This window comes from Rhipicephalus microplus, chromosome 6, assembly GCF_043290135.1.
Source record: "Rhipicephalus microplus isolate Deutch F79 chromosome 6, USDA_Rmic, whole genome shotgun sequence".
Classification (NCBI taxonomy): Eukaryota; Metazoa; Arthropoda; class Arachnida; order Ixodida; family Ixodidae; genus Rhipicephalus; species Rhipicephalus microplus.
In genome coordinates, this window is record NC_134705.1 from 132,346,025 (window position 1) to 132,373,928 (window position 27,904).

General features: G+C 45.2%; 1 protein-coding gene across 1 annotated transcript in view; it reads right to left on the reverse strand.

The window, feature by feature from the left end:
- LOC142766026 (uncharacterized) overlaps positions 1–22,118 on the reverse strand; it is a 43,907-nt gene extending 21,789 nt beyond the window's left edge. The window contains exons 1-3 of the mRNA XM_075867838.1: positions 21,961–22,118; positions 17,647–17,791; positions 3,084–3,229 (exon numbers count right to left, since the gene is read on the reverse strand). Of these exons, the coding sequence (XP_075723953.1) occupies positions 3,084–3,229; positions 17,647–17,791; positions 21,961–22,003 (334 nt within the window). The 5' untranslated portion in view covers positions 22,004–22,118. The remainder of the gene's footprint in view (positions 1–3,083; positions 3,230–17,646; positions 17,792–21,960) is intronic.
- Positions 22,119–27,904: the final 5,786 nt, after the last annotated feature.

The following is a 27,904-nucleotide window of genomic DNA, read 5'->3' on the forward strand; positions in this document are numbered from 1 at the left end:
CCCCGGTCATGCCTGCGCTCATGCAGCTACCCGAGCACTCACTAACCGGGATCCCGAGGAAGAGCTGTCCAACCCAGATGAGGACACAAACACGGAACTTCTAGGATATCGAGACGCTCAATTAGTATAGACGAGAAGGCATTCGGTACCCTCCCCCACACCACACGCTCACACGAGAAGATGCAACTGCGGTGCGTCAACTGCAGCGAACAAATTTCCACACCTCTATTTCCTCCACATCCTCCATCCCACTTCTTACCCTGACAAATGCCCGGGCTGTGGAGCGGTACTAACGTTATTTCCCATAACGCTGGAATGTGAGCGTGCGCCTGCCAGGCGCTCTGCCCACTCCACTCCTATTCCTACCCTACAAGACTGGGAGGCCATGCTGCGTGATGAAAGCCCGAGTAGCCAGAGGGCGCTGGTGCGGCGGGCGCGAGACGTAACAGCGGCTGTTGGAGCTCTGAACTGAGAGCCCCACCCAACATTTATCTATGATTGAATTGAAAAGCTTCTCTCTCTCTCTCTCTCTCTGTCTTGCACTGCGTGTCCTCTCATGCAAGAAGAGAGATGCACGCATCCATTCTGAGCCAGTCATTTGCTCCAGAGGGAGCGTGGTTACGATGGCGGGATGGATGAACAAGGCTGGAGCATTAGGAGCAAGCACCTAAAAGACTCCTTTTTGGCTTGAGAACGTGCTCAATATGTGGCAGGTGACCATGCTATTTATGGTTTTGCCTGCGTTAAGCCAAGCTACGATGGTATGCCACAGTCATAGTTCCTAAAAGGCTTCTCACTTAAAACTCGGAGGGTGCTTGAGCTTAGTCTTGACGAGTAAAACGCAATAGCATAATCCATCCCTCTGCGCATTGACTTCAATATAAGCCCAGCTTTGGTTCACGTGCATTTCCGAATCATCCGCATGAAAACGAATGCCTGTGCGCGTAACATTAGCAGTTTCAAGCTATCCTGTAATGCATTTTGCATGTAAAGCTGCGAAGACTTCATTACGCCATAATTCTACCTTTTGAGAACAAGCGAGCACAGTCATACGCAAGGCAGCCTGAGAGCCCACACAGCTGCTCACGTTGTTGATGCTTTTGCTGATGATGATTAGATATGCCTGCGCGCTCTGTGTGCCTTCGAAACACTTCTTTGCGTTACGCGTTAGTGTATCCGAAACACCCTTCTCCGCGTGATTCACTGCTTCTTATTCACGTAAGCCTTTCTAGATTTTTCGGTCACGGACAACACCCACTTTTCACTAGCAACCAACGACATGGACGCCGCCGCTGACACTACGCTGATAGCTAAACTTCTAAGGAAAGAGCTGCGTGATGCTATCGCGCTAAAAAAGAAAAGATCGTGCTCGCCTTTGAGTCGTTGCAAGCAAGCGCACAACGAATACAGTGAGTCGTTTAATAAGGCGAAAGCCTTCGATACTTCCCCAAATACGAAAGTCGGCGGTTCACGTCAGCAGCCTTCACACGAGTAATGCGAAATACCGCCATCGTGTGATGACATCATCACGACGTGTCATGTTACGAAAATTTGTGACGTCAGTATGTCATAACGTGACATCACTTGATGACGTCGACACATTAAGTGGTCGCTTGGTGAAACGTATACCTATCACGGAGGCCACGAAAAACAGTGTGAGGCCAGAAGGCCTCCAATTCATCCCATCTTGGAGGCAGCAGGAAACGAGGTTAGGCGCACAAAACTTTCACAAGATGGTGTAGGTGATCACTGAATCGACTCAGAAGCAAAACAAGATTACTTTCGCCTTAAAGTTGTCCCAGACGATTGCTTAAGAGGCTCCGGAAGCTATATTGATTACGAATGGATGATGTATGGATGAAAAACTTTTATTGGGGTCCTGAAGGATTCCACCCCCGTTTTATAGGGGTCGCGGGTTGCTCCATCTTGGGAAGGGGAGGCCTAGCCTCACCGCCGCATCGTGTGCCTTCTTGACAGCCTTGAGTTTTTGTATGAAAACAACAGTCGTGAGCTATACATAAAAGAAATTTTCAGAAAATTCTCAATTTTTTTGTAAAGAGGGGCACCTCCAGAGCATGTGGTTAAAGTGAGTGAGAACAACTTTATTATTGTCTAGTGCAGACGCTGAGTTTGCCACGCGTCACCCGGCTACTCCCACGCGGGGGCCGGCAGGTCTAGCCTGATGGCCCTGTCGCGGGCACACTGGACGGCCAGGATTTGGTCATGAAGTTCTGGGCTGTGCAGAAGCGCATCCCACTCGGGTTTGCTATAAGTCGGTCCAAGCGACCAGCACTCCCAGAGCATGTGTGCTAACGTAGCGGTCTGCCCGTAAGCGGCGCAGGTGGCATCGGGGGAATTTGTGAGGATAAATTGCATTTAGGTATGCTAACGACGGGTACGAATGGGTTTGAAGTAAGCGCAACGAGACGGCCTCTGCTATATTGAGTTTTGAATGTGGCATTGGGAATGCCCGCCTCTCCATGTAGTAATACTTGGTAATCTCGTTGTGTGTAGTAGGTGTGTCTAAAATCACTGCGATTGTGGCAGTCTGGACAACGTTCTGAAATGTCGGAGTAATGGCTATAGGTTACGAGGCTGGGTATGTTACCGTCTGAAGCATGCCAAGAAAGATTGCCTGTGGCCTATACAACTTTTCGTGTGGCAATGGAAAGGACCTACCTCCTAATTTATAGTGCTTTGTGATCTCGTTGAAGGTATTCAAAATGTCCCCAAAATGAAGGTTGAGGCTGATTCCTCTGTCTGAGAAGCACAAGACCCAGCGCGGTAAGTGAAGCATCGTGCCTTGGAGTGGGCTAGCTCGTTGACATCATTTAAAATATTAACTAACAAGTAATATTTATTTATTTAATTAAGTAAACAAAGTAACCTTCTGAAGACACGTTCTAGGTAACGAAATCGTCAGATGGTAGGACAGAGCAGCGAGCAGTAACACATAGGATAGCACCGTAGAAAAGGTTTTCTTCTTCGTAAGGCACACCCCCACTATCCATTGCTGCCGCAGTACAATTTATTTGTTCACCGTATACTTGCAAAGCGCACCTCTCAAGGTGGTGTTCACTCACCGTCACGGTACGAGCTCGACTTGAAGCAGCGTTCCATGATCTCCTTCTTAATGTCGTCCAGAAAGTGGTCGGCATGGCCCCGGGTCATGCCTCTCGTGCATCTCTGGACGTAATCACGGCTCCAGACCTGCGCCTCAGACTGGGACCTGCGTTGCGCGACCCGCCACACGATTGAAAAGACGATTGCAGTGTGGTTTTTACGGGCAATCTTGTTTTTTTTTTTTTAAGCGTTTTCGATCACAGAATGTAGTCCACGTACAATGCAACTAAGATCCACCAGGAAGCCTGTGGTTGTGCGGTGTGTTTGAAGTGGTACGAAGACTTTCAACGATTGTTTCGACGCGAAAGCGTTAAACAGCTTGTTTCGTATAAATTAGTCGTGGGCGTCGTCAGTTTTCAGCGAGAAATTACCATCTTATGCGTGAGTGAAAAATCGAGAACAATGTGAATAAAATCCTGGGTCAGATTGGGGATCTAAGCCGGGTCATTCTGTTCCGACTGGTGATCGCACCCAGGTCGTTTGCGTGGCAAACAAATATTTGACGACGCAACCACGTATATACTTGTGAATACAGTTAAAATAACTTCCTCTGCTTAGAGATGCAGTGAAAGTAACTTTCTTGCTTTACAAGTACACACGTCTTGCATACATGCTTCACAATACAACACCAAATTTTGCAGTAGTAATACATGGACAAGCGCCCATTGCCATTGAAAGAAGAACACAAACAGGAGGTAAAGGAAATGCGGGGATGTTAACCACTCTACAATGACCGGTGTGCTATCCAGCACTGAGGAAAGGAAAGAGCGCACAAACACCAAGTCCGTTGGCTTCAAAACATGTCGTTATTCTAATGCTTTCGTGGTTTAAAGCTGACAACCCATTACAAAAGGCACACACGTACGGCGGCTATTCCCTTAAGGCCATGTAATGGGTACATAGCAATTTTTTTAAGTACGCACTAAGAACATGATATCGCTGGTGCGTTCAACTCTTAAAGGTGAAGTTTTAGAATCCCCTAATTTTGTTTTGCAATCAGGGAAAGCTGTCCTCCTTACAGCAAGCGTACTTGCTATCACACAATAGCTAACGAACAATACAGATCTGTTGACTCCTATTTTTCGTTTTCATCTTTCTTTATATTTTGATTGGCTTACTATGAAGATAGGTCACTTAATGTGCTAGTCTTGCTTTTTTGTAATAAAATACTACTCGCGAAATGCAACAGATAGACCAAGGAATAAACAAGGCGTTTTTTTATACGTTGCGTAAGCAGATGTTAGGGTTTTTGTATATGGCCTGCTCCTCCTTTTCACAGATATTGAAATTCGTTAAAATCAGAGCAGAGAAAATAATTTTTGACAGAAGATAACCAACAGAAATTTTATTTAATCATTGAAGTCATACAAATCGTCCACTCAAGTAGGAAGATGAAAACAATAGCGCATCCTTAAGCGTGACCTTTGAAATCTGAACGCGATAGCAAAATCCTCTCCATAGTGCGTACTTCAAGCAGTTGATGCACACTTTTTAGGGGTGAAGCTCCTTAAGCCATAAGTTGTGTGTCAACGATGTATGCAGTAGTAGTAGGAGGATGAGGAGGTAGCCAACTCTGGTTCAGTCCTTGTAATGTCTACTGGATTGCGTTACTTCTATATGACCAATATATGATGAAAATATGCGAGATAGCGGTGCTTGGAGTGTTTAGTAGATGAACGGACGGACGCACGGGTGCACGCACGGACAGATGCGTGGATGGATGCTTGGAAGGACGCAGGGAGAGTCGCGCGGACAGACGGATGGTCACACGGGTGAACGCATGAATGGACGCACTGACGGACGCACAGTTGGATGGTCGAATGGACGGACGGAAGCAAGAACAAACGGACAGACTGACGAACGCTTCGCCACACATCATCATGCACTGCGTGGATATGTTGTGATTCTTTATTGCATGAGGCTACTCGAGAAGTTTAAATTGTGGCTTAATGCAATGGACTCGATAAAGATTAAAGTGGCTTTTGTCAGAGAAACTTTCGCAAATGGCTGCATTCAGTGTAACAGATAGCATGGTTTGAAGCTCGAGCAATTATACGCGAGAGGTGATTTCGAACTTGCAATGGACGCTAGGGACACAGGGACGCCAGGGACCACTACGTGGTCGCCAGGGAATAAGGCGCCCTAATGCCTGCACCTTTTCTGAAGGGTTGCCGGCTGTAAACCACGAAGTCGTTATGTTAATCCCATGTTTTGATTCTCGATAGTAATGTATGCTTGTACCACACAATATTAATGCAATATTACAACTTGTTTTATGACACCCGTATACAGGATACGTGTGTTTGTAACGGATATGGTTGTTCTTTTTGCTGCATTTCTGAGAAGATGGAGTCAATTTCACACTGTTTTAAAGGAGTCGCGTAGCTGTGTGTTAGAACAACAGCTTACCACGCAAACGGCCTGAGTTAAATCCTCTATCAAACCCGAAACATTTTATTACTTTATTTGCATTTTTCTCAACATCTCGGTTCCAAACAAGGTACTTTTTCGCTATCAGCCAACGACGCCTACGCTGACACCAACGCCAGAATTCCTGCTAAACGAGCTCTTTAACGCCTTAGCCACCGCGTACTGACCAGAGGTAGCTGCGTCACTCACACTGCCCCGTCTCAAAGTCTACGACATTCGCCATTTGGTGCACGCAGGAAATAGACGCGTGCGCCCATCCCCCGTGTATCCCGGCCACAATCCAATCCAATCCAATGCAGGGCGCGGGGCGCGCGCGTAACGTTCCATCTTCGTCAACGCCGTCTCAAAGTTCTTTTTTTTTTATTCGCTAGGCTATGTATTCTGGCACTGTAGTCATACTGGAAAACTAGACTGAACGGTGCCTATTGCGTTAAAACAACACACGCACACACACACAAACTATACTTAGAGTACACTTGAGCTCCTGTTTCAAAAGTGGTACGTGATAGCGTACCCAAGCCCCGTGTCCATCAGCTCGTCTATTGCTGGCCTGTCTTTGCTTTCAGGTCATGCCCATGATGCTCACGATGACGCAAGAAAACGAACTTGTGCTCGACACCTTGCCCGTTTCACACTATTCGGGAATGCCTACTGTAAGGTTCCCACTCCACCATGATTTTTTAATGCGAAGCATTTCTTAGCGAACTTCGGTGATGTTGAGCGTATCTATCTATCTATCTATCTATCTATCTATCTATCTATCTATCTATCTATCTATCTATCTAAGACTTTTAGCTCTCCTGGCCCTTTCGATAACTGTATCAATACGACACTTGGCGTGGCACAACATGACTGCATGGAGAACATATTTACTAGTCATAACATGAAAATCATGACATGTATGTCATTAATGTCATGATTTACATTTCAAGGTTCTGCAGCTCATGCGGTGGTTTCGTTCACATGCATGCATGTTGCAAAACTGGCATGGTATCGCATAGTCGCATGGCCATCACAATAGACAGACGCAAACATGGAAATCATGACATGCGTGTCATGTAACAACATGAGTACATGCCACACTCATTATGCGCTCACGGCCGTTTCGCTAGCGTCACATATACCGAATTTCGTGTTACGGTACGTAAATGGATGACGAAGGTATGTGACTGGTGCAAACATGATAATCATGAGATGCATGTCATGTAACAACATGACTACGTCTCACACTCATGATGCACTCGCGGCTGTTTCGCTACCTTCACATATGCCAAAATTTGGAATTACGTCACGTGAATGAATGACGAAGGCATGTGACTGGTGGAAACATGATAATCATGAGAAGGGTGTCATGTACGAACATTAACACACGCCACACTCAAGGCGCCTATGCACTTCGACGTGAGCCGGCGCGCGTACGCGCTGGCGTTCGTTTTATCGCGTCACGCCGGCGATGCCAGGCCAGGTGCCGATATCCCCCTAGTAGAGATAGGTGGATCTGCCCACTGACCTTCATTGTGGATCTGTATGCCGTATGCTTGCAGGTACGCGCCACGCTGCGTTGCATTAGAGAGTTTTAGTACTGCGTACGCTGCGTACGTGGCGGCGTTGCGTACGTAAGGACGCCACATTCTGCGTAGTGCGCATGCGCAGACCGCAACGCACACGTATCGCATTACGTACGCAGCCGCTACGTACGCACGCATGAGATGCGTGCGTGCGTACGTATGAGGTGATCGCGACGCTCTCGAACAAGTTCGCGACAGCGCGAGACTTCGTTTTGCAAAATGGTGGCATCGAAGGCAAGCACCGACCGTCTCTGTGGCTTAAAATATGGCCATAATCTGGCTATAACACTTGCATTGGCTCACGTTGGCGGTCAACAACACGTGCTTCTATTCTGATATACCAGATGGCGCAACACGCTTCACGCTCGTTACGTACGCGGGTACTACGGCGTACTAAAAGGCGATTAGTGGCAAACGACTCCACGTAACGCAAGGCGCTTGCGTGATGCGTACGTAGCACTTTTCCGCAGTACTAAACCTCTCTATTGATGCATGCGCGTTTGAGCGCACACGACGTCCCTCCGTCACGAAGAGAGGCAGACGCGGTGCTGTCTAAGTAACGTCGTCGGCGTGAAATGTAGCATGTCGCATTTCACGCTGGTTGCCAACGGGCCGCGCTGACAGACGCTGGTCGCGCCGGTCGCGCCTGGCGTCACACTAGAGAGTGCTCGCATTTTGCTAGCGTGGCGTCGCTGCGCCCAACCTGCGCGTGCGTCAACGTTGCGTCGGAGTATATTGGGCCCTTCATGACACACTCGCCGCCATCGCGCCACACGTACCAAATTTGGTGTCACGGGAAGTGAATAGACGACGAAAGTAAATGACACGTCCAAATATGATCATCATAATATGGATTTCATGTAAAACATGGCTTCATGCTACGCTCATAGCACGCTCACGGCCGTTACGCTAGCTATACCAAAGTTGGTCATCAGGTGACGTTAATAAATGACGAACGTGAATGAAACGCCCAAACATGATAATCATGCCATGGAAGTTATGTACGGCATAATATACCTCCACCTCTTAACGGTGTGCTGATTTTAAGGAAACCTATCACCCTTCCTCATTTGTGCTTCGCATATCCTCAATTCCCCCTGTACGTGGGAGCTGCTAATTTTTTTTTTCTTCGAAGCAGCTTCAAGCAATAGCATAGATGTCTTATTATGACGCAGCGAGCCTGCACTAGGTTCCAACTCGAGTGAAATGCTTTTAAGTTATGCACTGCTCAGCGAACTTCGGCGACTAAGAGCGTACCTATCTATCTATTTATCTAGCCGCCTATGACTTCTAGATTTCCTGGCCGTTTCGACAATGGTAAAGTTACCAAAATTGGTATGCAAAAACATGACGGTAGGGCGAGCATAAGTGACTGGTCATAACATGAAAATTATGACACGTATGTCATGAATATCGTGGCTTACATTTCATTGTCTTGCTGCTCTTACAGTGGTTTCGTTCCCATGACATACTGCGAAACTGGTATGGTATGACATGGCTGCATGGCGAAAATTAGTGACAGACCCAAACATGGAAATCATGACATGCCTGTTATATAAGTCACGACTAGACGCCACGCTCATGGCGCTGTCGCGGTCACTTCGCTGGCTTCATATATACCAAATTTTTTATTACGTGACGTAAATTGGTGACAAAGGTGACTGATGCAAACATGATAATCATGATATGCACGTCATGTATGAACATTACATGCCATGCTCTCGCGACCGTTTCGCTAGCTTCACATATACAAAACTTGGTATTACGTGTCACGTACGGACGACGAAAGTAAATTGCACGTCCGAACATGATAATCATGGCATGCGTGTCATGTAAAGCATGATTACATGCTACGCTCATAATGCGCTCGCGGTCGTTTCGCGAGCTTCGCATATATCATATTTGGTGTTACGTGTCGTCAATAGATGACGAAGGTATACGACTAGTTAAAACATGATAATCATTACATGTGTGTCATGTAAGTGCATGACAGCATAGCACGCTTATGATGCGCTCATGGCCGTTTCGCTAGCTTCACATGTACGAAATGGGGTATGACTTGACGCGAATGGACGACGTCTAAACACGCTAATCATCACATGTATGTAATTTAAAACATTACTACATGCTATGCTCATAGCGCGCTTGCGGCCGTTTTGCTAGTTCCACATATACCAAACTTGGTATCACGTGCGTGAATAGACGGCGAAAGTAACTGGCATGTCTAAACATGATAATCATGTCATGTATGTCAAGTAAGGTACAACGTTCCCCTCGTAACGTTGGGCTGATTTCAATGACATAACGACCTTCATTAGTGTTTCGCATGTCATCGATTCCCACTGTACGCGGGATCTGCCATTTTTAAAGACGATAGTCTTTCTTGGGGACCTTCAGCGCAAACGTTTTGGTATGTCTGTCTGAACAATTTTCTGTTTGTCCACTCTTAATGGCACCAGGCACTTGAAACGGCCGATCCCATCCACAGCACCCACCAATGTTGCTTAAGGTTTAGCGTTCATACTTGTGCAATTGTCAATTAAAAAGCAATTATTGCGCATATCAGGGGCAGCATAACAACACGTATATATTCTGCATGTGCGTATTTTACTAGAAAAGCCATACGTAAGTTATTTTAAATACCGTAGCGCTTATCACGCGCCGCTGACCATGCAACGCTTGCACGGAAAGGCGAGTCTTTCTAACGCTTTGCTAAGACGAGACGGTGGTGGCACCTACCGGTCACCTTGCGTTCTACACCTTATCACCTAGGAGACGGGCGCACACACCCGTCCCAAAGTCACGCGGTTCGTTTTCTGAGAAAACAGCCAGATGGCGCTCATGTCTCACTTGTGACGTGACTTGGTGCGCTCGTTCGCCTCCACTGCACGCTCGAGGCACTCTAACGCAGTGCCTCCAGAATACCATTCACCGATTTTTTTGCGCAGAACATCAAATAAATGTTTTGTTCACTCTCTCCACACGCAAGACTGTCGTACGACATTTGCAGATTAACATGCAGATACGCGGCCAATTTTTAAGTTGTATCTTTCTCAAATGTTTTGTTCGCAGACAACGTCAATTCTTAAGATACAATCACCACCACTGATACTGACGCCGATAGCCATAAAATTTTCTCAATTTGAAAGGACTTTATACACTCACCTTTCTATTTAACCACTGTCATTGATTACACTTTTTCCTCCCATCTGCCCTCCCTCGGTGTACAGTAGCAGGCTAGAGCATGTTATCGCTCCCGCCGACCACTCTGCTTTTCTGTAAATAAGCCTCTCTCTCTCTCTATCTGTGTGTGTGCGTGTTCGTGTGCGTGCGAGCGTGTGTGTGTGTGTGTGTGTGTGTGTGTGTGTGTGTGTGTGTGTGTGTGTGTGTGCGTGTACGTGTGTGTGTGTGTGTGTGTGTGTGTGCGCGTGTGTGTGTGTGTGTGTCGCAATAACAGGAAAAGCTCTCCCGCGAAATTTTTATATGGTAAGATGACACTAGAGGTGACGTCCAGTCCAGTAACAACATTGACATTGGCGAGTCCTCTCAACACGCTTGTTTCTGTAATATCATACTTTCCTTAAATTTTGCTATCACGCACCGGCCCTTCTAGGTGTACATCGCGCATTCTAAATTGTGTATATAGCAAAAGTGTTTGACGATTAAGAGTACTTGTTATTCTACCATAGGAGTGCAGAAAGCCATACCGTAAAATCTTCTTGATCGGTATGCTGTGTTTAGAAGAAATGTTCGTCGACTTAAAGTACAAGGTAGTCTACTATGGGAGGGCTGAAAGCCGTCCCTCGGGCCCGGCCACGGTGGTCTAGTGACTAAGGTACTCGGCTGCTGACCAGCCGGTCGCGGGATCAAATTCCAGCTGTGGGGGCTGCTTTTCCGGTACATGCGGAAATATTGTAGGCCCGTGTACTCAGATTTGGCTGCACGTTAAAGAACCCCAGGTGGTCGAAATTTCCGGAGCCCTCCACTACGGTGTCTCTGATAATCATATGGTGGTTTTGGGCCGTTAAACCCCACGAATGAATCAATAAAGCCGTAACTCGGGTCTCACACTTAGCAAGGGATGTGTGTGTGTGTAGACGAAGTGGTTCACGATTTAGAGTCAGAACAACAATTGTGAATGATCTCACAATTGAAGGGATGTATAGTTCAAGCAAATGGTTCGGAGAGGCGCCCCAAGACAGTGAATTCTTATCTGAAAGCAACCCGAAGCTGATGAAATCCGCGTGCTTGGGTGTTTTATTCGTCAAAGGCACAAAATTGAGACTACCCAGGGACCAAGTGGGCTGGATGGTTAATTTAATATCCAATGAAAAAAAAAAGTTCCGCCTCTCCGAAGGGAATCGTGAGGAAATGCGAAGGAATCGCGTAGCATCCCTAACGGCGTTTCGTGCGTGATAAATGTAGAGTTTCATACAATAGCGCCTAAAGGAGAATCTGGCGGCGCATTCGTGTACCCACATTGTAATTATGGGAAGTACAGGCTTCGAACTGGATCGCATTTACCAGTGAACGTTCTACGGATCTTTTTCTACAGTTTCAGTTTCGTTCTTTGCGTAGAGTGGGCAAGGGGGTGGGTGTAAAGGACTGTAGCTGCACCTTTGTTGTTCAAAGAAGCTGAAAACTGCTAGGCCTCTCAATTTACTGCAATGCTGGAGCTGTATAAGTAGTGTTTGACAGTTTAAGAGATGCGTCACTTACTCACCGCTGCACATAGATGTAGGGTCCCATGCTAGTACAGGATATTACATTAAGTTCACATTGTTGTTAAGGCGTCTTGCCAAAACTCGGTGAAATCAACTGCAAAACGACGCTGACGTGAAGTAGATGCACCGCCACGCTTTTTTTACTCGACTTTACAACAACACAAGAGGTGCGCTGGGGGCAGACCACTTGAACAGATGCACCTGGCATCGCAGCCGACAAAACGTCAAGCATTTCTCACCTAATACTGTTCTGTTATTTCTATAAATAGATATTGCATACTTTTTAGGGCAAAACAACGATGTTTATTTTGAAATATTGGAAAGAATAATTCATTATACCTTGATGCCAAATCAGAAACGCAATGGCAGAGCAATGCATATTCTGATGGTTACATTTGTCCAGGTTTCACATTTACGGCCTAGACACAAAAACGTTTTGCAATAAACTTTGCATAAAATGAAATGAAACAAGTTTCAATTAAACATACCTTCATATCACTTTGCTTTACACTCACCAAACAAGCGTTGTGAATCGCAAAAACGTGATTCATTCGAAGCAGATCCGAAGCCTGTACTTCCCATAATTCCTATAGGGGTACAAGCGCCACTGAAGAATCCCGCGTTGACACTAGCGCCAGATTCCCCTCTATGTATTATTGTATGAAACAATATGGTGAGAACCCAGCGTTAAAAGAACGTTTTTTGTCTGTTACACCGAGCAGTCAATGGCACGGTTCACTGCACGTCGCGTTTCAGGGGCGAAGCTCCTTAAAGGGGTACTGACACAAAAAAATTTGGCCTCGCGTTTTTCTGCTGCAATGCGTTGCTGTAGGGCTGTTAGTCTTGACACGACCCAGTGTTTGCTCCAGCACGCAAAAGATAAATAATTACAGACCCCTCATTATCGACCAGTTTGAGTTTCGGTTTCAGAAAATTGCAAAAACTAGGTGAACTGTCACCACCTAGCGTGGGCAACTCTTGACCACGTCAGCATAAGGAACTGCGACGCACTTCCGCACGATCCGCAACTAGAATTACTTTCGAATAGTAAACGGTACTGGAATGTCGCCAAACACTAAACTTTCTAAGCGTGTGCCACCAAGAAATATATACTTCGGGAACTAACTCGGCAAAAGAAAAATGGCGACTATGACGTCATCATAATTTGTTTTATTGACCGCAGCATGGTGACGTGAGGGAAGTTGGGGGTCCCCTCGGGGTCACCTCCGAGGGTGTCCATAGCGCTATGGAGTCGGTCGCTCACGCAAACTTCAAAATTAATTTAAAATACCTTTCAATTGCTATATTCGCTGTTGATATCTTGCAGATGGTATGCGAATGTTCATGAGAATTGGCCCCACAGGATTTCTCGGCCCCGAAATTTTGTGTCAGTACCCCTTTAAGCCGTAAGTCGCGCTTTCGCGATGTATATAGTAATCGTCGTCGTAGTAGGTAGCCACCTCTATGGCCGGACTAGGCACGCACGCACTCTGTTGAATTTAGGAGAAAACCCGCGCAAGGTAATCATAAATAAGAAGATTGTTGTTTCTGGTGAAATAACCTACAGAGGTGAGTATCGTTAATTTATACTCTAATAAAGGTTTCCTTCAACTTCACGCCTACTAAAGCAAAAAATAGTAAAGGCAGGACCGTGCTTAGAGGACTATTTGACCAGAAAACGGCCAAGTTAAGCTCGCTGGGTGTAAGCTGTAAACACAAGGGCTGGGCCCTTAGAGTAATATCACTGTTTTAAGGTTGACAAATGAAAAGTTGCCTAGACAAACGAGGGGGGGGGGGGGGGGGACCATGGCTTCCCTATTTTCAGTCATGCGTCGGGATAGATTAGACGCCAGCATGTCTATTGAAAATCCTGTTTGATCACAACAAGAATGGGCAATATCTGTTGAATTCACGGAACAACGCTTCTATTACATTTTCTCGGAAATGCCTGGTGTCCAAGGGTGATGCGCAGTGCGGCGTGAACCGCATTTGCGCAAATATGATCATGAGAAAATAAACGTTTATTTCTACAGCGAAGCTGCATGTGGCTGGGTTCAGTGTCAACAAAAAGTTGAGGGCAACATAATGAGACGAGAAGCACAACTGCTAGCAGGCCTGGTAAAAACATGTGCGGTAAATACCGGTTAAGACCACGCTCGAAGCGTCAAGAGCAATAGGCAAGATTGGCAAGACACTGCATTTCGCCTGAAGGAGAATTCGTTAAAAAAAATTGCCCGCAGCTTCCCTCGGGGGAACACTGAGGAGGATGCGGAAGCATGTAATTGGTTAACGGGTGTTAAATTGCGACTTACTTGGGTCGATGGCTAAATTGGTTAACGTGGTACTGAAATGGGGTGTTAAATGAGTGAACACGTACGGCACGTATGCGAAAGGGCGGTGTTTTATTTATTGCGACGAACTTTGAGGACGATGGCTTTGTGGTCGGTAAAGTAAAGAGTGAGTACAAACCAACGGACGAGCGGCAACTGAGCGAGCGAGCGCCGACCTTGAGTATATATACAGCGCGACGGCGCATGCGCTGTCAGCTGTCGAATGTTCTCGAAGGAGAAGCGCGCGCGCGGCACAGATGGCGACGGCGCGACGGCGCATGCGCTGTCAGCTGTCGAATGTTCTCAAAGGAGAAGTGCGCGCGGCACAGATGGTGGGCGACGGCGCGACGGCGCATGCGCGCGCGTCAGCTGTCGAATGTTCGAGAAGCGGTGCGGACGGCGCGGACGGCGCACTACAAGGCGCGAGTATAAGATGCTTCCGCATCTAAAAAAGGAAAGTGCATTGCTGCTGAAAAGCCTAACTTTAAAGGTGCGTACGATAAAGTCAGAATGGACATTCTTAGGACTCATTTAAAATTTAGTTCCTAGCTGTGGTCAGCTATGGATTGAAATTTTGTGCCACCCCTGTGCCATATGCTAAGCAGCGTCGCTGGTCATGATTTTCACAGGGTTGAACAGCTCGCACATTTTTTTAACAGCAAACCTGTTCTTGGTCGAGTGCAAGGAGGGTTAAGAAAATTGACGGCAAATCCACGAGGTGAATGACGATGAGATTGGGCGAAGCTCCTGGAAGCAATACCATGAAATTTTCGTCTGTTTTCGCCTGGCGATATGCGCGCTTCCTCGCCGCTTTCTATTGACGAACGTTTTCAAGATCTGCTTCGGGACGTTGTCGTGCTGCCTCGGCCTCTCGTTCCCGTACGAAAGTACCTTGCTGACGCTGACGTGCCGCTGCAGCATCTTGTTCACGTACGGCGGAATCTTGCCGACGCTGCCTTGCTGATGCGGCTTCTTGTTGCCGTACAGCAGAATCTTGGCGGCGACGTCGCACAGCTTCCCGGCGCGCTTCTGCCTCGCGTGCTCTCACTTCAGGGTCCTGTCTGAGAGCCCACGCCGCCACTGCCCGGCGCGCCCACCTTTCGGCATCCTTATCCATACGAGCACACACCGACGGCAACGAGCATCGACACTTACAAACCTGTATCGATATGGTTTTGATTATAAAACCGTTGCTTTAGAAAACACCTGGCGTCTTTCGTTAAGCAGCTGGCGTCTTCTTTTTAGTTTCGCTTAAGAAACATCTGGCGTCTTTTCGTTGTCCTTTTAGAAAACATCTGACGTCTTCCGTTGGTTTACTTCATCAATCAACGGCGTTTCGAAGAAAAAATTTTTACTGTTTAATCACGCACAGGAGAAATCTCACCAGGCACTACATTCTAGGTAAACAATGGCTGCTACTGGAAATGAGAGACAGCAGAAGTCAGCTTTTAACACTTCTACTTCTACTATCGTTTCATACTAGAACATGCCAATGGCTGCTAATGGAAAATGAGAGACGGAAGAATTCGGCTTTTAGTTAACGCGCACGCTGCGATTTTTTTTATTGTTCAACAACGCACAGAAGAAATCTCCCTCCGGCACCACCTTGAAGGTCAAAATGTAAGACTGGTTACACACTAGTACTACTACTACGAGGGACAAATGGGTGTTGCTATAAGGAGCTTCGCCCCTAAAAAAATTTAATCCTCTTTCGTCGAGTGTTTCATGTGACACAGGTGTGTGTTACATACATTGAGTCAAACCAAATACTCAGAACTGCTCCACTAAATATGAAAGCAGCAGTGAGCTTAACTAACGGGTATCTGCCACAGAAATCTGTGTGGCCTGTCCGAAAGCTGTCATTATCATAGATGCACATGTGCTACGAAAATCATGCGCGAGTCTTCGTCACCTCCACTGAAAAGGAACAACTCAGCCCAACAAATAGCGTGTGCGTTACCACAGTCACACCCCTATCACGTGATACTTCGTGGTTATGATAAGTTATTCTACCACCTCAAAGCTTAACAAAGGATCTTCAATTAGGAGCTAGGCAAGCTAGGCAAGACGCATCTGAAAGGCTCACAAGATATATGAATGCGATAGCCTGTTGAAGAAAAGGATGCCAGCTTCGCTGTGTCATCAATGTCCGCGATGCAGGGCTGGTTTAACACTTTTCAAAAGGCTTGGTATATACGCATAAATAGTGCTCCTATCTACGCTGCTTTGAATGGCATACAGAAGCATTCGCCCCGTGCTTGAGGTCACGTGATTGGTAGAAATGACACGATGATAAATCCCTCTCTTCAGCGTTTGTCATTACACACTTTGCAGTACAGAAGACATCTAAATTATGTCGAGTGACGTCTTCTGGTGCTGCGGTACTGTTTGTGATTCTATCTGCGTTACTCTTTATAACATCAGTAAACGTGGCGCGAAAATCAGTCATGTTTATCGATTCACAGTCCGCTGCAGCGTCGCTGCAAAGTGATGTAAAAACTTCTTTACACTTTTATATGAGACCCTATAATAACAGTCAAAAGTAACAACAATGAACCACGTGATCGATTTCAATAAATATAAAGCCACTGCAGTATTCCAGGACACACTGCAGCCGACACCACATCAAATAGGGCCCACAATAACGACGAAACAATTGCCCTCAAAATTTCACACATTGAAATCCATCTACTCCTGAGACAGATAGCCTGTAGCGTCATCAAAGACAACAGGTTCAGTAAAAAGTCGGAAAGTACGGACTCATATCTTATTGACCATTGCTTAAAGCTTAGGATTCTATCAGAGCTGCGGTAAATTGGAAAATTTGAGATGTTAGTTGACTGCTTACGGCTTGGTACAGCGTTTACACCACACTTCCTACACAGAATACAGCGTGCGTCTAGTACAAACTGTTCCTGCCACCACCTTGACGAAGGTGTACATCACCTGCTTCTGGAGTGCCCGAAATATGGGACAAAAAAAATGTATTACGAGCAAGTTTGCAACCTTTATATAGGGGGTCCTTCAGAGTGAAAAAAATACTAGGCCCATGGTCAACGGCAGGTCTTCAGAAATAAGCAGCTGTCGCCTTCAAGAAGTTTCTTGAAGATTGAAATATTTTATAGCAACATTCATCTACTGTATGGAATGCCGCCTTTTCCTTCATACCATAGAAAATGTGTAATATTGAGATAGTATGTCTGATTTGTGTAATCATTTATCTATGTGTGAATTTACCTTGTCTGTGTGGAACTTTGTACATATGAACCTATTAGACGTATCTGAACTGTCATGTGATGTTTCACTGTCCTGTATTTTCACATAGTTTTACTGTCTTGCATTTATGCCCTTATTGTTTTTTCTTACGACATATTTTGTCTGCTAAGTGAGAAGCAGTAGCCGGTGCTACCGTTATGGCACCAACGGTCTTCTATTTGATCATTTCAATAATGAAAAAAAAAAGTTACGTACCTGCAGAAATCTTCCTGGTCAGCGTCCGTTTCCGGTACCTTGTTTCCCGTGGCGAACAAAAACAGGCCAGCGCCGCAGTTGTCCAAAGAACGGATGTAGCACTTGTCACACGAGGGGGGTAATGCCGTGCACTTGGCGACGAGCGCTGCATACGCCCAATCAAAGAACGAAAGTAGCAAAAAATTAATGCAACAAGCTGAGCTATATTTGCTAATGTATTGTAAAATAGCGCGTAAAAAAACATCTATACGGAACAAGCGCCCGACGTGTTGTCTCTTGGTGTGTTCACATGTTTTTTTTTTTCGCGCTCTTTTACATTGTAAAGGAAAGTTATGTAAGCCCTGCACTAATGGTGCCAAGTCTTGTGGAAATGTGGAGGTGGGCAGCCTTCTTTTTTTTTCAATTTGGTTTGCTCTTTCTTTCTTTTTCTCTTCTCCAGCTTTCTGTCTTTTCTTCCCTATTTCTTTCTATTCACTCTTACTTTAATGCCTATTCTTTTCTCTTTATTTCTCTCCTTTTTTATTTCTCGCTTGACTAGTTTTTTTTGCCATTTTTATATGAACTTCTGCCTGCTTTACGCCAAGTGGCGACAGTGCATTACAGTCTGGGCCCACAAATTGCTCCCTATTTAGCAAGAGAGCATGCAAGGAGACCAACTATATAGGTGTCCCGCGGCTCGCCCGAACTGAGGTTTATGCAATGGTATGACCCACTGAATAGTGTCGTCTTCTCGCGGAGACATTTGTGTAGCACTACTTCTTTAATATACGTCTTCGATTGTGACGTGCTAATTTGCCTTATATATCACAGGTTTAAGTTTTCATTTAATTTACTGTTTTTTTACAAGAAAGTTTCTGTGATACCTTAAATGATGGCGACATATTTTTTCTTGATATACAAACAACAACCAAGCGCAGGGTGCTATGAAAATTTAGTGGGATTGTCGTCGAACGCCGGGATTGTTGTCGTCGAGCCCCCCAACCAGAACCTTGGCTCCATCAATATTTTTTTATTTAAGAACTCATCTTCCAAACCGCTTCGAGTGGGTCATTTTATGGTACTTGTTAATGCGAACTTGCACGCATACGTATATTTTGCATGCCTTCTATCCTATAGGCAAGGAGTAGGTAGGCACTGCAGGTCATCTCAACGAGGAGAGGCAGAGCACGCCGACTAAGGAATGCAATACCGTTCAAACAAACACAGCAAGAAATGCCATGGGACATTTACAAACAACTTAAAGCAAAAGTCGGTACGCGCAGCCAGATAGTTCGCATAACATATGCATTGGTACGTCACAGCGTACGGAATTTTTCAAAACAAAAATGTACCATCAAAAATCATCTACGATAGGAAAAGGTGGGAAATTATGAGGAAAAAAATGGCAGGGATGTTAACCAGTCTATAGGTAGCCGGTTTGCTACCCTGCGCATGGGAGGGGGATGGGGGAGAAGAAAAAATAGAGAGGAGAGAGAGAAGAGAAATAAACACAGCACATTAAGCAGCACACGCGCGCACACTCAGTCATAGTCCAGTCTTGTCTTTCACGGTGTGTGACATTGCTGTGCTGTTACAGCCGCTTGTTCAAGCCCATGTTGCGTAGGAATTTCAACAGTGCTTTGTTGTCGGTGCACGCAAGAACAGACGCCAGTGACTGTTTCTGGATTTCATAAAATGGACAGATGCACATGATGTGGTGTAGCGTCTGTCCCTAGCAAGTGGATAGTCACCAGCAATTGCAATTGTTGCCTTGTTGACGTACATCTGGGCAGATTAAGGCACACTCTCAGTGCTTGGGCTTCTACTGCCTGTAGAACACGAACATTGGTCTTGCAGGTATTGCTTAGCACGGGCAAGCTATATGTCAGGAAACCGAGAAACAGGGCTCGGTGAAGTTCCATAATTGCGCCTACTGACATCCCCCACGTCTTTCCTGCCGGGAACTTGAACAATCAGGAAATAGTGGTCAGGCGCTTCTTCATAAAGGCCACATGCGGACTCCAACAGAGGTCCCTATCACTAATGATGCCTAGAAACTGGTGGCTTTTGGCGTAAGAAATTGGTCGCCCACTGATTGAGATGACGTAAGTGGTCCTTTCTATGCGAATGAAGGCCTCCAGCATGCTTTTTTCTGGTGATACACGACAGGTATGTGCATTATACATTGCTAGTTTTTTAAAGAAGCACAATTTACGCTGAGGGTAACATTTGAGCAACGCTGATTGCTTTTCAAGTGATTCTGAGGTGTTTTCTTGACAATGCAGAAATAGCCAAGAATCGGTATATAGGTAAATTGCACCGTGGACCTCCCTGCGCCCTGCTACCCTGCACTTCCCCAGTACAAGGTAGCAAACTGGAATTTATTTTCTTATGAACCTTCCAGCCTTCCTCTATGTCTCTCTCTTTCTCTGTATCCAATGAGTAAAGCCTCTTTAAATCTGCAAATATTCCATTTAGGTTTCAAGGAACGCAAACAACAAGGACAATGAACGCAATAGTATGGGGATTATTTTTCTCGGAGAGCTCCAACTTCACCAGCAATATTGTATTGAGCGCACTGCAGCTTCAGCATCATCTAGTGAAATGTTGTTAAACGATATCGAACAAAACATGTATAATATAATGTAGTGACAACAAAGAAAACAGAAGCTGCTGAAGACCCTTTCTTAATAATTTTTTGAGATTTATTGTCCTAAACCAAGATATTGTTATGAAAGTTGCCGCAACGGAGGGATTTCGTATTTCCGACCACCTGCGTTCTTCCAGTAGGCACCTAAATCTGAAAAAAAGGGCCCCAAACATCTTCGCTTCCGCTGAAAGGTCTTGTTTTTTTTCAATTTTTTTAAAGAAGATTTGATTTGACACAATGCAATTAACTAAGTGTAATATACAAACTTACACAAAAACTTATTTTCGTAATCAGGCGTCCGGAATAATAGTGCGATTCATACCGATATTCTGGTGGCTACAGCTTTGTATTAAAAAAAAGTGTGTTCCACGCTCACCATCTTAGCTGCCAGTGGCGCTGACTAACGCTCCCTCACATATATGCACATTATTAATTGATGAAGTCTACAGGAGGACGACCACTTCTGTAGATGTAGATGCAGCGCCTCATTCGGAAGTTGCAGCTTTGGTCAATTACGGCTGTGAGTTGTAATTTCAAAAACTTTAATCTCTGTACCTTCATATGAGTTCTTTTAAAGTGCCTCATTCGAAGGTTGCAAGTTTGGTATATGACGGCCTCAAGTTGTGCTTTCAAAATTTTATTTTATTCGCCTTCATATGAGACCTTGTAAAGTAAAGGAGTATTTTCAATGCATTTATACGGTCTCATATGTAAATGAATAAACTAAGTTTTTTTTTTATTTTTTTAAACACAAGCAATAGCCGCCATGAGCCAAACTTGCAGTTTCCGAATGAGGCGCTGCATCTACTGAGCTACAGAGGTAGTCGTCCTCCCGTAGACGTTACGAGAATATATGGGGCATATAAGTCTGGGAGTGTTAGTCAGCGCCTCTAATAGCTAGTAAGGCGAGCGTGGAACATAGTTTATTTTTATATAAGAGTGGGACACCAAAAGGTTGTTGTGAGTTGCGCTATTATTCCTGACGCATTATTACGGAAATTGGTTTTTGTGTAAGTTTATAGGTTACATCTCGTTAATTTCATTATGTGCCACAAAATCAGTGATAAAAGGTAGACTATATACCTGCGAAAATATTATCAGCTACTTACACTAATGAAACTCAACCACCTTTAGTTACGCTGTCGGTCAAGGAAAATTCGATAGCATTCTGTGTGGTCTATAAAAACCGTTCTTGGCACCACCATTCGGAAACAAGCAACGATGGAGATGTAGTTTCAAGAAATACGATAAAGCTCTGAATTTCCCTAGCAGACCAGTACTAACTAAAGATTTCTCGTGTCATGTGAGGTCACTCTAGTATTCTGTTATATTAAAGCTTTCGTATTAGACTGACGCTGTTTATGCAAAACGCACAGAGTAAATGGCACTAGCGTGCCTTCTAACAAGGCGCTTTGGGCCATCTTAGCGAGGTTTTGCTTGATTACACTCTATTCTGACTCCCATCATGGCAAACATGTGATTCTTTTTTTTTTTGTCGCAATGCGGTTCCTGCTAAAAAACTCTCGAACTGTTTTCCAAGCACAACTTCACTGTCTCCACGTCTCCGCTGTGGCACATTGGCTACAATGCTCGTTTGTTCGCTCAGAGGGTGCGTGTTTTATACCGGCCATGTAGGCAGCATTTTCAAGAGAATATTTAGAGACACTTAAAAGAAGGATGCTTACCAATGAGTAGCAAGCTGCGGATCATAGCTCGACGCTCGGCCATTTTCGATTCCCACGAGAACGGCAAATGTGATTCTTCGACAAGAATTCTTCTCTGAACGGTGAACTGGCGTCGACGTATCGTCAGGATCGACTACAGGTGCGTTTATATATATGGTCACCAAAGGCGGACCAATAAAAAGCCAGCCAAGAGAGTCGGTAACGTGGAAGCTCTCACTTTTCGAATGGACGTGTAATGAGCTTCGCCTTACGCCGCTCAGTGCGATACGCGGAAAGGCAGATATTATTTCATTTTTATTTATTTCCTGTACCTCAGTTTCGCTTTCTATTTCACGCGGGCGCGCTTTCAACGGTGTAGCACGGGACGTGTTTGCTTGCTGAAAGTGAAAAGCACACGCGCCTTTGTCCTCCTGTTCGTGCAACTTCTGTCATCTCGACTCAAGTTTCGCAGAATGGCATCGCTGCGCTGTTTCCAAGAGGAACTCAAAACGGTATCGCATCTAGAGCCTGCAGAATACAAAATAGAACAAAAAAAGCAATACATATGGCGACGGCGAAAAAACGCTGCTTTCAACGTTTGTATTCTGGAATGATAGTTAACCATGCCAACCTGGCTAGGCTGTGAGGAAATCTCGCTTACATGAAGCGCGGGCGAACTAATCCCGAGGCTGCGCTGGGTACAGTTGTTGAGACCAAGTGATTCTTGAGATCAAGTCGTTGAGACCAAGCTGTCGTTGAGACCAAGTGACAGCCTTCAAGTGCTTCGGCAAAACTATCGCTTCCGACGTCGTTTTCAACACCGTGAGATTGTGTAAACAAAACAGTGGCCGAATGAAAATATTGCTGTTTGTTTTCTTGTTTCCGAAACGAAGGCAGGAGATCGCAATAGAATGGGAGTATTATAACGCTGTGATCACTAGAGCTCTCACCTCATCACAACGAGAACAAAGAGTAGAGGCAACAATAAGAGCCACACATTTAAAAAATATATTAATTCAAGTGGCTCCACAAGTGCGATTAAAAACACTGCGAAAAAATTGTTGTTGAAGAGCAAGAATGGTTCCGCGAACGAGGGTATTAGTGGCGAACATTGCAGGAACACACGCAACGATTGCGAATTGTACCTTCTCGTGTACTAAAATATTTTCAAAAATGATTCTTAAAGGGAATATTATTTGCTCACATTGCTTTGTAACATAAAAAAATAACTTCTTGATTGATATGTAGGGTTTAACGTCCGAAAACCACCATACAATTATAAGAGGCGCTGTAGTGGTGGGCTCCGGAAATTCTGACCACCTTGCGTTTCTTAACGTGCACCTAAATCTGAGCACACGGGCCTACAACATTTCCGCTTCCATCGGATGTGCAGCCGAGGCAGCCGGGATTCGATTCCGCGACCTGCGGGTCAGCAGCCGAGTATCTGACTGATATGTAGGGTTTAACGTCCCAGAACCACCATATGATTATGAGAGACGCCGTTGTGGAGGGCTCCGGAAATTTCGACCACCTGGGGTTCTTTAACGTGCACCCAAATCTGAGCACGCGGGCCTACAACATGCCCCGCCGCCATGGTCTAGTGGCTAAGGTACTCGGCTGCTGATCCGCAGGTCGCGGGTTCAAATCCCGGCTGTGGCGGCTGCATTTCCGATGGAGGCGGAAATGTTGTAGGCCCGTGTGCTCAGATTTGGGTGCACGTTAAAGAACCCCAGGTGGTCAAAATTTCCGGAGCCCTCCACTACGGCGTCTCTCATAATCATATGGTGGTTTTGGGACGTTAAACCCCACAAATCTTTTCTAATCGGGCCTACAACATTCCCGCCTCCATCGGAAATGCAGCCGCCACAGCCGGGATTTGATCCGGCGACCTGCGGGTCAGCAGCCGAGTACCTTAGCCACTAGACCACCGTGGCGGGGCTGCAGCCGAGTATCTTAGGCGCTAGACCACCGCGGCGGGGCAAAGAAAAAAAGTTTAACTTGTAAAGTTGAAGTATAATTAGGCCTAGCAAATCGCGTGTTGCGCGAGGTGCTCAGAGCCGTTCACTCTTATCGGCACACCAGCCGCCAAAGTTGATATCTGCTGTTCACCCTTGGATCAAGTGTGAACCATACACTGGCTGACGAGGGCGCAAATTTAAATTGACGATGAGCAGTTCTGTAACCGCTGTGAAACCTGCTCAAGGAATCATGTTTGAAAACGTCGATGCAGGCCGCACAAAGATTACATTGCTAGTTTGTCTTTGTGCCTAATAGTGTCACTATTACACGAGTGCTTTCGGAGCAGTTGCTTGTAAAAATATTTCCAGACATTCTTGGTGAGCCCCCATCATGAGCGAAAAAAAAAAGGTATAGATGCATGTTTTTTCAAAGTATATTTCGTAACATCACTCGTACTAACCGGTACCTTTTCTTGCCCAATCTTGCTTACGTCTCACCCCGTCCTGATTATGCCTACAAGATCAAGAAGATGAGATGTAGAACGAACACCTTCAGCATGGAGTTTTTTTCTTTCAGAACAATTCGTGAGTGGGACAAATTGCCTAGCAACATTATCTCTGTTGCCTTGTCACGGTGGTCTAGTGGCTAAGGCACTCGGCTGCTGACCTGCAGGTGGCAGGATTGAATCCCAGCTTTGGAGGCTGCATTTCCGATGGAGGCGGAAATGTTGTAGGCCCGTGTACTCAGGTTTGGGTGCACGTTAAAGAACCCCAGGTGGTCGAAATTCCCGGAGCCCTACACTTCGGCGTCTCTCTTATCCATATGGGGGTTTCGAGACGTTAAATCCCACAACTCAATCAATAAACATTGTCTCTGATATCTCCCCTGAAGTGTCTGCTTCACCTTTGCAGAACTTGCATTGTGAATAGTCCTCGTGATTTTCTATGCGATGTTTGCTCGTGAGCTTTAGCGCTCAATATGTTGTGCTGTTTCGCGTTTTCTTTGTGCATTCGGCTACTTACTGCTGTACAGTATTTGAACTACTTGCTTTTGATTGGACTTGTGAGTGTTGTACCCCCCTCCCCTTTTCCATGCAATGCCAAAAAGCGCTCTGGGCATTGTAATAAAAACTTGCAAAGCAGAATTATTGGCAGGCTTTATCACGGATGCCGCTTCTGACCAATGAAACCCGAATGTTTGTTTGTAGCCGAAAAAAAAGTTGAAATTCAAAGGGGGCTCATTTTATTTGTTAGACATGATAAAAATGATAACTAACAGACAATGATTCCAAGAAAAGTATAGATCTTAATAGTAGTAATTGTAATATAAACATGACAATTACTGCTTATAGCATCCCCTATACTTTCCCTAGCATCATTGTCTGTTAGTTGTCATTTCTCGCAGGAACTAATTTTCATAACTCCTCCATATTTTGCCGATTATTTTTACCCCATACATTCCTACATTTGGACCACTTTTCTGAAGACATCGCAACTACTAACAATCAACAAATTTGTAATCAGATTAACATTGTGTTATTGAAGCTTGCACGTTATGTTACAATTGCTTATCACTTACATTTTGATCATACTTGTACTTACGAAATAAAAAGTCATAATGTTGGAAATAAGGAAACGTTCCCGTTGTTGTTTCATTGTTGCAATCGCTACCTTTACGGACGCCCAACGACAACCACTATTGCGCGTTAGTAAAAAAAGCACATAATGGTTGAGAAGGTCTCATATTCACGCGATTTTCGCTGCTGACAGCTGAGACTCATCAACGTATTTTCAGTGTGACAGAATCGTCGCAAGTTTTAAGGGTAAAAAACTATCTCTCGCAGACTTGTTGGCACACGCATTCTAACGCATGTGTCATACATGCAGTATTTTCTAAAAGATTGGAACAACACTGATAAACCTCTCACCCATTTCTTGCGCGTGCTGTGTCCAAGAACGTGGGTTTTTCCTGGTGCGTTTTCGGCTTTTTCGTCAGCCTCAGAAACGATCATCCTGAAGCCGAGCCTCAGGCCTTACAAATGGCGTACGAAGGGCGTAAACACATTGCTTTCATACGGCTGGCAGTGGCCAAAGTCTAGCCGTGCAGTTGACAGCACGTGTTGTACTTGAGAAACATATATTACCTTGCCTGGGAGACTTATTTTCAAGGAACCCGTATGCCTTCCTAAACAGAGAGTCACTATGATGGCGCTTACCTAGTTGATGGACACCTTCTCTACAGCTACGTAGAGCTTGGCACGCTTTTGATTCCAGCGTTTGAAAGGTGTGTGTCTGCGTTAGTCTAAGGTCACAGGCAGCATGCCATCTTCACACGTCCAAAGAGTGGGGTTACTTTAAACTTCCCCAATAATTTCAACATTCTGACCAAAACTATATACGATTAAACTATGGGTAACAATTTGTGGGAGCGCGTGAACGAATGACATTTGGCTCACTGGTGGTGTAGTTGCTCTCCTCTAGTTTGACCTTTGTTATATCTATGTCTACAGTGGTCTTCATCAGGGTTGCCATTAGTGGCCACCCTTCAACAAATTGGATTTTTTAAGACTTCGTCTGGCGGAAAATAAATTAGAAAACAAATACCGCAGGCCTCAATTGGCTGCTCTTTCTTCAGTGCCCTTTGCAGAACATCTCAGTAAAACACTGTGCTCTAGCAGCCAATAAAAACACGGTGGCGCTGGAAACTTATTTTGCAAAGTGACCGTATACAGGCACCACGAATGGCAAGGAACAGCGTTAGCCTGTGTAACATAACGGGGCATAAATTTGCAATCCCAAGCAGTCATCACACAATGCCAATAGCACAACCTGAGTGTGGCCTCCTACTTACTCAGAAGTGCGCAGACGTACTTCATTGTCATTGCCTACAAGTACCATCTAAAGTGGACATAATACTTTACAAACGTGTAGTGGGTACCTAGCGCATTTCTGGAAAGGCAGATAATGGCGTATTGGTTGCTGTCCTACTTCACGAAAAAATAATATTCACGGCTTCGTACTCGGTGCCTTTGGGAAACTCAAAACTTCTGGCCTTGCCATAACACGAAGTTGCACGGACATTTAGCATCAGGTGAAATCGTAAGCGTCGACGATTTTTTGGTAGATAAAACACACAGCATCGGAGCTTTTCTGTCTTCTCAGATCCATGTATCCAAGCTCTACCGCCAGTAGGTTCGGGCGTACGCAACAAGGCAGTCGCAGCGCGGGAAGTGCTTGCAAATACGGAGTGGCAAAGTTCCGTGCGTGTTGGTGAACACATGGCTAGCACACCACTAACTTTGCCCACCATTTATGGTGATGTTACGCAAATGTTTCTAATAATGGTATGCAGTGCGTGTTCTCGTGTGCACCTGTCAAAAAAAAGAGAGATTCGCTATAGAATGAAGCTGGACTGTGCACCTTGAGTCAGGCCAGACTATGTGCACCTGTACTGAATTATATCAACTGCACTACTAAAATGTGGTCGGTTGCTTAAAGGGCAATCTGCTTTCACTGTTCATATTTCAGGTTTATTGACTGGTTTGTACCAAAAATACTCCATTTGACAAGCTCTCTATCAATACTTATAAGCTATATATAGGAACACTAAATTTATAATAAATTATTTTTTTCAACTCACGTGTGGCTTGAAGATCCAAGCATTGATTGACTGATATGTGGGGTTTAACGTTCCAAAACCAACACATGATTAAGAGAGACGCCGTATTGGAGGGCTCCGGAAATTTCAACCACCTAGGGTTTTTTAAGGCGCACCCAAATCTGAGTACACGGGCCTACAACATTTCCATTTCTATCGGAAATGCAGCCGCCACAGCCGGGATTTGATCCCGTGACCTGCGGGAAGATCCAAGCAAGAGAAGAAATATTGCGTTCATTGCTATGTTCTTCTTTATTCAAAATGCTACTATGTTTGTTTTTTCAATACCAAAAAGTTTACTGATGCCACATGTGTTTTAGTTTCACAACAAAACAAATCTGCATTGCTA